This window comes from Lolium rigidum, chromosome 7 (assembly GCF_022539505.1).
Source record: "Lolium rigidum isolate FL_2022 chromosome 7, APGP_CSIRO_Lrig_0.1, whole genome shotgun sequence".
Lineage (NCBI taxonomy): Eukaryota > Viridiplantae > Streptophyta > Magnoliopsida > Poales > Poaceae > Lolium > Lolium rigidum.
This window is the reverse complement of record NC_061514.1, coordinates 66,268,917-66,280,437: the sequence shown is the minus strand read 5'-3', so window position 1 is coordinate 66,280,437 and position 11,521 is coordinate 66,268,917. Positions and strand designations below refer to the sequence as shown.

The following is an 11,521-nucleotide window of genomic DNA, read 5'->3' as shown; positions in this document are numbered from 1 at the left end:
ATTTGGACGTATCAATCCTCTCCTGATCTCGTTGTAACATAGGTCCGTAAGTCACACGAGGAAAAGCAGCATGCCTAACTGCTCTCTTGTGCACCATCAAGATCCAGGCTTGTACGCAAATGATGAGTGTCGCGGCGTGATGCACAAGCTGGAGCTGGTCGGTCTACTCAAACAAGATCTATGCGTTATGAACGGTCTTATTGAACCCAACTAGTTCTACCAACATGAATCTAACACTAAAGTAGAGCAGAGGAGTTTTCACTTACCTCTATCATGGTGGACGAAGGTGATGGCGTGTATTTCACACGTTCGTTGGGCAACCCCAAGAGGAAGGTATGATGCGCACAGCAGCAAGTTTTCCCTCAGAAAGAAACCAAGGTTTATCGAACCAGGAGGAGCCAAGAAGCACGTTGAAGGTTGATGGCGGCGGGATGTAGTGCGGCGCAACACCGGAGATTCCGGCGCCAACGTGGAACCTGCACAACACAACCAAAGTACTTTGCCCCAACGAAACAGTGAGGTTGTCAATCTCACCGGCTTGCTGTAACAAAGGATTAACCGTATTGTGTGGAAGATGATTGTTTGCGAGAGAAAATAGTAAAAACAAGTATTGCAGACAGATTTGTATTTCAGTATTAAAGAATGGACCGGGGTCCACAGTTCACTAGAGGTGTCTCTCCCATAAGATAAAAGCATGTTGGGTGAACAAATTACAGTCGGGCAATTGACAAATAGAGAGGGCATAACAATGCACATACATGACATGATAAGTATAGTGAGATTTAATTGGGCATTACGACAAAGTACATAGACCGCCATCCAACCGCATCTATGCCTAAAAAGTCCACCTTCAGGTTATCATCCGAACCCCCTCCAGTATTAAGTTGCTAACAACAGACAATTGCATTAAGTATGGTGCGTAATGTAATCAACAACTACATCCTCGGACATAGCGCCAATGTTTTATCCCTAGTGGCAACAACACAACACAACCTTAGAACTTTTCGTCACATCGTCCCGGTGTCAATGCGGGCATGAACCCACTATCGAGCATAAATACTCCCTCTTGGAGTTAAAAGCAAAAACTTGGCAGAGCCTCTACTAGTAACGGAGAGCATGCAAGATCATAAACAACACATATGTAATAACTTGATAATTAACATGACATGGTATTCTCTATCCATCGGAACCCGACAAACACAACATATAGAATTACAGATAGATGATCTTGATCATGTTAGGCAGCTCACAAGATCCAACAATGAAGCACAATGAGGAGAAGACAACCATCTAGCTACTGCTATGGACCCATAGTCCAGGGGTGAACTACTCACTCATCACTCCGGAGGCGACCATGGCGGTGTAGAGTCCTCCGGGAGATGAATCCCCTCTCCGGCAGGGTGCCGGAGGAGATCTCCAGAATCCCCCGAGATGGGATCAGCGGCGGCGGCGTCTCAGTAAGGTTTTCCATAGGGGGCCACACCATAGGGCGGCGCGGGCCCCCCCTTGGCCGCGCCGCCATGTGGTGTCGCCACCTCGTGGCCCCACTTCGTATGTTCTTCGGTCTTCTGGAAGCTCCGTGGAAAAATAGGCCCCTGGGTCTTCGTTTCGTCCAATTCCGAGAATATTTCGTTACTAGGATTTCTGAAACCAAAAACAGCAGAAAGCAGGAACTGGCACTTCGGCATCTTGTTAATAGGTTAGTTCCAGAAAATGCACGAATATGACATAAAGTGTGCATAAAACATGTAGGTATCATCAATAATATGGCATAGAACATAAGAAATTATCGATACGTCGGAGGCGTATCAAGCATCCCCAAGCTTAGTTCTCGCTCGTCCCGAGCGAGGTAAAACGATAACAAAGATAATTTCTGAAGTGATATGCCATCATAACCTTGATCATACTATTTGTAAACATATGTAGTGGATGCAGCGATCAAAACAATGGTAATGACATGAGTAAACAAGTGAATCATAAAGCAAAGACTTTTCATGAATAGTACTTCAAGACAAGTATTAATAAGTCTTGCATAAGAGTTAACTCATAAAGCAATAAATCAAAGTAAAGGTATTGAAGCAACACAAAGGAAGATTAAGTTTCAGCGGTTGCTTTCAACTTGTAACATGTATATCTCATGGATAATAGTCACCATAGAGTAATATAACAAGTACAATATGCAAGTATGTAGGAATCAATGCACAGTTCACACAAGTGTTTGCTTCTTGAGGTGGAGAGAGATAGGTGAACTGACTCAACATAAAAGTAAAAAGAATGGTCCTTCAAAGAGGAAAGCATCGATTGCTATATTTGTGCTAGAGCTTTTATTTTGAAAACATGAAACAATTTTGTCAACGGTAGTAATAAAGCATATGAGTTATGTAAATTATATCTTACAAGTTGCAAGTCTCATGCATAGTATACTAATAGTGCCCGCACCTTGTCCTAATTAACTTGGACTACCGGATCTTTGCAATGCACATGTTTTGACCAAGTGTCACAATGGCGTACCTCCATGCCGCCTGTACAAAGGTCTAAGGAGAAAGCTCGCATTTTGGATTTCTCGCTTTTGATTATTCTCAACTTAGACATCCATACCGGGACAACATGGACAACAGATAATGGACTCCTCTTTAATGCATAAGCATGTGGCAACAATTATTATTCTCATATGAGATTGAGGATATATGTCCAAACCGAAACTTCCACCATGAATCATGGCTTTAGTTAGCGGCCCAAAGTTCTTCTCTAACAATATGCATGCTCCAACCATGAAGGTGGTAGATCTCTCTTGCTTCGTACAAGACGGACATGCATAGCAACTCACATGATATTCAACAAAGAATAGTTGATGGCGTCCCCGTAAACATGGTTATCGCTCAACAAGCAACTTAATAAGAGATAAAGTGCATAAGTACATATTCAATACCACAATAGTTTTTAAGCTATTTGTCCCATGAGCTATATATTGCAAAGGTGAATGATGGAATTTTAAAGGTAGCACTCAAGCAATTTACTTTGGAATGGCGGATAAATACCATGTAGTAGGTAGGTATGGTGGACACAAATGGCATAGTGGTTGGCTCAAGTATTTTGGATGCATGAGAAGTATTCCCTCTCGATACAAGGTTTAGGCTAGCAAGGTTATTTGAAACAAACACAAGGATGAACGGTACAGCAAAACTCACATAAAAGACATATGGTAAACATTATAAGACTCCATACCGTCTTCCTTGTTGTTCAAAACTCAATACTAGATGTTATCTAGACTCTAGAGAAACCAAATATGCAAACCAAATTAGCAAGCTCTAAGTATTTCTTCATTAATGGGTGCAAAGTATATGATGCAAGAGCTTAAACATGAGCACAACAATTGCCAAGTATCAAATTATCCAAGACATTTTAGAATTACTACATGTAGCATTTTCCAATTCCAACCATATAACAATTTAACGAAGAAGAAACTTCGCCATGAATACTATGAGTAGAGCCTAAGGACATATTTGTCCATATGCTACAGCGGAGCGTGTCTCTCTCCCATAAAGTGAATGCTAGGATCCATTTTATTCAAACAAAACAAAAAAACAAAAACAAACCGACGCTCCAAGCAAAGTACATAAGATGTGACGGAATAAAAATATAGTTTCGAGGGAGGAACTCGATAATGTTGTCGATGAAGAAGGGGATGCCTTGGGCATCCCCAAGCTTAGACGCTTGAGTCTTCTTAGAATATGCAGGAGTGAACCACCGGGGCATCCCCAAGCTTAGAGCTTTCACTCTCCTTGATCATATTGCATCATACTCCTCTCTTGATCCTTGAAAACTTCCTCCACACCAAACTCGAAACAACTCATTAGAGGGTTAGTGCATAATAAAAATTCACATGTTCAGAGGTGACACAATCATTCTTAACACTTCTGGACATTGCATAAAGCTACTGGACATTAATGGATCAAATAAATTCATCCAACATAGCAAAAGAGGCAATGCGAAATAAAAGACAGAATCTGTCAAAACAGAACAGTCCGTAAAGATGGATTTTATTAGGCCACCAGACTTGCTCAAATGAAAATGCTCAAATTGAATGAAAGTTGCGTACATATCCGAGGATCATGCTCGTAAATTGGCTTAATTTTCTGAGCTACCTACAGGGAGATAGACCCAGATTCGTGACAGACAAAGAAATCCGGAACTCGCGCAATAATCCAAATCTAGTACTTACTTTTCTATCAAAGACTTTACTTGGCACAACAAAACATAAAACTAAGATAAGGAGAGGTTGCTACAGTAGTAAACAACTTCCAAGACACAAATATAAAACAAAAATACTGGAGTAAAAACATGGGTTGTCTCCCACAAGCGCTTTTCTTTAACGCCTTTCAGCTACGCGCAGAAAGTGTATCTCAAGTAACATCGAGAGATGAAGCATCAACATCATAACTTGTTCTAATAATAGAATCATAAGGTACCTTCATTCTCTTTCTAGGGAAGTGTTCCATACCTTTCTTGAGAGGAAATTTATATTTAATATTACCTTCCTTCATATCAATAGTAGCACCAACGGTTCGAAGAAAAGGTCTTCCCAATATAATGGGGCAAGATGCATTGCATTCAATATCCAAGACAACAAAATCAACGGGGACAAGGTTATTGTTAACCATAATATGAACATTATCAACTTTCCCCAAAGGTTTCTTTTTAGCATTATCAGCGAGATTAACATCCAAATAACAATTTTTCAATGGTGACAAGTCAAGCATATCATAGACTTTCTTAGGCATAACGAAATACTTGCACCAAGATCACATAAAGCATTACAATCAAAATCTTTGACTCTCATTTTAATGATGGGCTCCCAACCATCTTCTAGCTTTCTAGGAATAGAAGTTTCAAGTTTTAGTTTCTCTTCTCTAGCTTTTATGAGAGCATTTGTAATATGTTTTGTGAAAGCCAAGTTTATAGCACTAGCATTGGGACTCTTAGCAAGTTTTTGCAAGAACTTTATAACTTCAGAGATGTGGCAATCATCAAAATCTAAATCATTACAATCTAAAGCAATGGGATTATCATCCCCAAGGTTGGAAATTTTTTTAGCAGTTTTATCACAAGCAGTTTCAGCAGTTTTAGCAGTTTCGAGTAATTTTGCGCGCTTTGCACTAGGAGTAGAAGCATTGCCAACACCAATTATTTCACCATTGATAGTAGGAGGTGCAGCAACATATGAATCATTAGCATTGCTAGTGGTGGTAATAGTCCAAACTTTAGCTACATTTTCCTCTTTAGCTAGTTTTTCATTTTCTTCTCTATCCCACCTAGCACGCAGATTCAGCCATTAATCTTATATTCTCATTAATTCTAACTTGGATGGCATTTGCTGTAGTAACAATTTTATTTTCAATATCCCTATTAGGCATAACTTTCGATTTCAAAAGATCAACATCGGAGGCAAGACTATCAACTCTAGAAACAAGAATATCAATTTTATTGAGCTTTTCCTCAACAGATTTGTTAAAGGCAGTTTGTGTACTAATAAATTCTTTAAGCATGGCTTCAAGTCCAGGGGGTGTATTCCTATTATTGTTGTAAGAATTCCCATAAGAATTAGCATAACCGTTACCATTATTATAAGGATATGGCCTATAGTTATTACTAGAATTGTTCCGATAAGCATTGTTGTTGAAATTATTATTTTCGGAAATACATATGTACACCCAAGCATGAGTGTGGGTGTTTCCATAGCTGTTGGATGCCTGGAGATTCGGACAAGATGCCATGTGAGGGAGAGGTTATTTTGCCCTTTTTGCCTCATTTCTGTAAAGTTTGTGGGTCCCATGAACGAGGCAAAAAGGCACCCGACACGGCTTTTTGACTCCATGACCCCGCTGCTGCCTCTCCTCTCTCACCCGCACGGCCGATCCTCCTCCCGGGGCACCCTGAAAAATCCCCATTTCGCCTCCGTCCTTCCACATCCCGTGTTTCCGATTCAGAGAACTCCAAGTCTGAACCAACAAGGTCAAGTTGCAGATGGAGGAAGCTCCCGTCCATGTCCATCGCTGCCCGCCTGCGACTCGCCAGCCGGCCAGCCGCGTGGTGACTCCTCGAGGCGCCGGTCGGAATCGGGCTCCTCCCACCGCCGCCTGCTGCCCAAAAAGCGGCGGGCTCGAATCGATTTCTGACGGCGCGTCGCTTTTGTCCTGCTCGTGGCCGGCGGCCCGGCGCCCAAGAAGTCACTGGATGCAGAGCGGCGTCGAGGTGGCCGAGAGCTGGAGTTCCACCGCAATCGGCGCCGTGCAGCACGAGCTGGTGTGGCTCCTCCGCGCCTACTACTTCGGACGAGAAGCTCTTCGCCGGGCGGCAGCTGCTGTTGGCATCAATAATTTACTGTCTATCACGTAGTTGCTCCGATTGCCTGAACTTTTCTTTGACTGTCGCTGCGCCGGTCGTCAGGATGAAGGTGAACAGTCTGTGGACTGTGCCGCGCTCACGAGGGTGTACTGGGTGGTGCCGGCCGGCTTCTTGTGTTGTTGAATCCGTCAGTATAGTTCTTGGAGCACACACACTCTTTGAACATGAACGGACTGAATTTTGTTTCACCATTGCACATTTCGGCTCTTTGGTTCATCACTAATTTATCCACAAATCACAAAACAAGATATCCTAAATCTTTTGAACATTCACGGTTTTTTGATATGCTAAGTGCTTCTTTTGACGCATTCCAACGGAAAAAGAAAGCAAGAAACAATAGTCTGGAACAGATCATTTTTTTTTTACTTGGAACACAGCGATTCCAACAAATCAAATAATTGATATGTAGCACAAGAGATGAGCAAAGCTGAGCGTGAAGAACTGATCCGAAATCCCCATTTTAATGCATTAACAAGAACCAAACCGAGAGCAGCCACCATTTTCGGATAAGACCAGCAACAAGGAAACCACTCCATACAACATCAATTCACCATTTGCGTTCAAGAAAAGTTGGGGAAAATATGAAGAATTTTTGAGGGAGAGAGAGAGAAGACGGCACCGCTGCTTCCTCCGCACAGACAAAGCGTCACCGATGGCATAGCTGCTGTTTCCTCCGCACAGACGCAACATCAACGCAAGAACAGCAAGCTAGGCTGCACGGCCATGTCGTGCCTGTGCACGGCGCTGGCCTCGGCGATCTCTGGTCACGGCACCCACGGCGTTGCTGGTGCGCCTCCGCGTTCCCCACGGGCTGTGCTGCAGCGTGAACTGCGGCAAGTTGTTGAGAAGCTCCACTCCATCACCACGCCGCAGCTCCCGTCTCCGCAGCCTCATGCGCTGCTCAAAAGGTCCATCTCCGGCGCGTTCAGCAGCGCCCTTGTCTTGGCCACGGTCGCGCTTGCTCCGCCTCCAGCAGCACGCCATATAGGGCGCTGCGCCGCTCCAGCCGGAGACCCATCGTGTACCAGTAAAGATCCATTGCCTGTACGCAGACCAAGACACTGTCAGTACATCAGCGAGTGAAGGGAGCGAGGGAGAGAAGAAAAGGAGCTCTGGCGTGCCGATGAACTCCGGGAGCGCGCATGTGAGGTTGACGCTGTTGATGGAGAAGTTGAGGAGGGACTCGCGGTCGACGAGGTCGGCGGGTATCGTCCATGGCTCGAGCGGGTTTCGTCGAGGTTGACAGCAGTGAGCGCGGTCGGCCCCTTGAAGAAACCATCGGCGATGGAGGTGAAGATTTTCTTGCTGACGAGGATGACATGGAGCGAGGCGAGGCCGGCGAGGGAGGGCAGCTTGCCGGTGAGCTTCTTGGAGAAGACCTCGGTGAGATTGTGGACCTCGCGCGCCAGCATCCTCGTCAAGCCCTTGAGCCCGACCTGGACGTCCGCGGCCGTCGGAGTTGCAGCTTCACCCGTCCCATGGCTTGGGGAGCAGTGGTTGAGGTGAGAAGGGGAAAGTGGTTCTCCGTCTTGGATAGGGGAAACTGTCGCCGGGTCGCACGGAGTAAAGTGAGGAGAAAAGCAGGTAGATGTGACGGGTAAAATATGAGGTGAAAAGGAAAATGGTGAGCCAACCAACAGCAGCACGAATCTCAAAAATCTCATCAACGGTACAGGATACACCCACACCCATGCTTGTGTGTACAAAATCCACACATTTTCGGAAAGTTATTATTAAAATATTATTTTTAATGAAGTTTACATCAACATGTTCTTCTTGGGCAACCAATGAAGCTAATGGAACATTATTAGGATCAACATTAGTCCTATCATTCGCAAGCATAGACATAATAGCATCAACCTTATCACTCAAGGAAGAGGTTTCTTCAACAGAATTTACCTTCTTACCTTGTGGAGCTCTTTCCGTGTGCCATTCGGAGTAATTAACCATCATATTATCAAGAAGCCTTGTTGCTTCACCAAGAGTGATGGACATAAAGGTACCTCCAGCAGTTGAATCCAATAAATTCCGCGAAGAAAAATTTAGTCCTGCATAGAAGGTTTGGATGATCATCCAAGTAGTCGAGTCCATGGGTTGGGCAATTTTTAACCGAGAGATTTCATTCTTTCCCAAGCTTGAGCAACATGTTCATTATCCAATTGTTTAAAATTCATTATGCTACTCCTCAAAGATATAATTTTAGCAGGGGGATAATATCTACCAATAAAAGCATCCTTGCATTTAGTCCATGAATCAATACTATTCTTATGCAGAGATAGCAACCAATCTTTAGCTCTTCCTCTTAATGAGAAAGGGAACAATTTTAATTTTATAATGTCACCATCTACATCTTTATATTTTTGCATTTCACATAGTTCAACAAAATTATTGAGATGGGCAGCAGCATCATCGGAACTAACACCGGAAAATTGCTCTCTCATGACAAGATTAAGTAAAGCGAGGTTTAATTTCAAAGAATTCTGCTGTAGTAGCGAGTGGAGCAATAGGTGTGCATAGGAAATCATTATTATTTGTGCTAGTGAAGTCACACAACTTAGTATTTTCAGGGTTGGCCATTTTAGCAGTAGTAAATAAAGCAAACTTGATAAAGTAAATGCAAGTAAACTAATATTTTTTGTGTTTTTGATATAGCAAGCAAGACAGTAAATAAAGTAAAACTAGCAACTAATTTTTTTGTGTTTTGATATAATTGCAGCAAACAAAGTAGTAAATAAAATAAAGCAAGACAAAAACAAAGTAAAGAGGTTGGGAAGTGGAGACTCCCCTTGCAGCGTGTCTTGATCTCCCCGGCAACGGCGCCAGAAAATATGCTTGATGGCGTGTATTTCACACGTTCGTTGGGCAACCCCAAGAGGAAGGTATGATGCGCACAGCAGCAAGTTTTCCCTCGGAAAGAAACCAAGGTTTATCGAACCAGGAGGAGCCAAGAAGCACGTTGAAGGTTGATGGCAGCGGGATGTAGTGCCGCGCAACACCAGAGATTCCGGCGCCAACGTGGAACCTGCACAACACAACCAAAGTACTTTGCCCCAACGAAACAGTGAGGTTGTCAATCTCATCGGCTTGCTGTAACAAAGGATTAACCGTATTGTGTGGAAGATGATTGTTTGCAGAGAAAATAGTAAAAACAAGTATTGCAGCAGATTTGTATTTCAGTATTAAAGAGTGGACCGGGGTCCACAGCTCACTAGAGGTGTCTCTCCCATAAGATAAAAGCATGTTGGGTGAACAAATTACAGTCGGGCAATTGACAAATAGAGAGGGCATAACAATGCACATACATGACATGATAAGTATAGTGAGATTTAATTGGGCATTACGACAAAGTACATAGACCGCCATCCAACTCGCATCTATGCCTAAAAAGTCCACCTTCAAGGTTATCATCCGAACCCCTCCAGTATTAAGTTGCTAACAACGAGACAATTGCATTAAGTATGGTGCGTAATGTAATCAACAACTACATCCTCGGACATAGCGCCAATGTTTTATTCCTAGTGGCAACAAGCACAACACAACCTTAGAACTTCTCGTCACTCGTCCCGGTGTCAATGCAGGCATGAGCCCACTATCGAGCATAAATACTCCCTCTTGGAGTTAAAAGCAAAAACTTGGCCAGAGCCTCTACTAGTAACGGAGAGCATGCAAGATCATAAACAACACATATGTAATAACTTGATAATTAACATGACATGGTATTATCTATCCATCGGATCCCGACAAACACAACATATAGAATTACAGATAGATGATCTTGATCATGTTAGGCAGCTCACAAGATCCAACAATGAAGCACAATGAGGAGAAGACAACCATCTAGCTACTGCTATGGACCCATAGTCCAGGGGTGAACTACTCACTCATCACTCCGGAGGCGACCATGGCGGTGTAGAGTCCTCCGGGAGATGAATCCCCTCTCCGGCAGGGTGCCGGAGGAGATCTCCAGAATCCCCCGAGATGGGATCAGCGGCGGCGGCGTCTCAGTAAGGTTTTCCGTATCATGGTTTTTCGCATCAGGGGTTTCGCGACGGAGGCTTTAACACTACTACAAAATCACTTACCGCCGGCGCACCAAAAACCCCTACCGCCGGCGTTTTTGTATTCGCCGGCGATCACCTCGCCGGTGGTAAGTTGTTATCCCCGGCGCTTTCGTGTTCGCCGGCGGTAACTCCTACTTACCGCCGGCACCTTCTCCAATTCGCCGGCGGTATTTGTTACCGCCGGCACCTAGCCTATTCGCCGGGGTAACATTGTGTATCGCCGGCGCTACGTCTCGCCAGGGGTAAAACTAAAAATTCGCCAGGGGTAATAATAACAAGAGCCAAAAAAAAATCTTGAATTAACTGTATATACACCAGACTACACAGAATATACATGGAAATACCAGAATGACAGCAAGATACACATCAGTAACACAACAGATATAGGAAGTAGTACCCAAATGTTCATAACAACAGATATACTAGGAAGTAGTACCCAAATGTTCATAACAACAGATATACTCCCTCCGTTCCGGAATATAGAACGTTGGGGAGATTTTCCGACAACACACCAAAACAGCCAAAGTAGTGTGCCCTTCTCTATAGTTATTACTCTAGACAAAGTGCAGCAATGAAATATACACAAGTATACACCGACAGCTCTGCGCATCAAGAGTAGCTCCTCCAACTTAAGGTCTTCGGAAGCAGAAATTTTTCGTTTGCAAAGCCACATACAGGAAGGACATGCATTAGATAGGGCCCAGGTAGCAAAATACCTTCAGAAAATAAGACTGTGCATAACAATAGCATAAACCACAATAGTCTGCACAATGAAAAGACTATTATTTGTATAAGCAATTTGAAAACTGAACATGTAATATCTTGCTCAAACAATTCAGCTAAATGAAGAAAAAATTGCTACAAGTATTATTCGTTAAACAACTTAAGTATGTGTCATTCTTCCAGAGATATCCAGACAGTTCACATAGACATTCTCTTCATTAAATAATGCAAATTATGTGAGACATGAATTGTCAGTCAAGTTCAGATTACCTCAGCATCATAAGTTACAGAAAAAATTCATTTATGTTGGAGTATAAATTGCAAGCACTGCA

At 43.3% G+C, this 11,521-nt stretch overlaps 1 protein-coding gene across 1 annotated transcript; it reads right to left on the bottom strand.

Moving 5' to 3' along the window:
* Positions 1–6,839: 6,839 nt before the first annotated feature.
* LOC124678358 (receptor protein kinase TMK1-like) lies at positions 6,840–7,919 on the bottom strand. Its single transcript, XM_047214261.1, has 2 exons — positions 7,527–7,919; positions 6,840–7,447 (listed from the first exon to the last, which is right to left on the bottom strand). The coding sequence occupies exons 1-2, from the start codon at positions 7,815–7,817 to the stop codon at positions 7,331–7,333; spliced, it is 408 nt and encodes a 135-aa protein (XP_047070217.1). The 5' UTR covers positions 7,818–7,919; the 3' UTR covers positions 6,840–7,330.
* Positions 7,920–11,521: the final 3,602 nt, after the last annotated feature.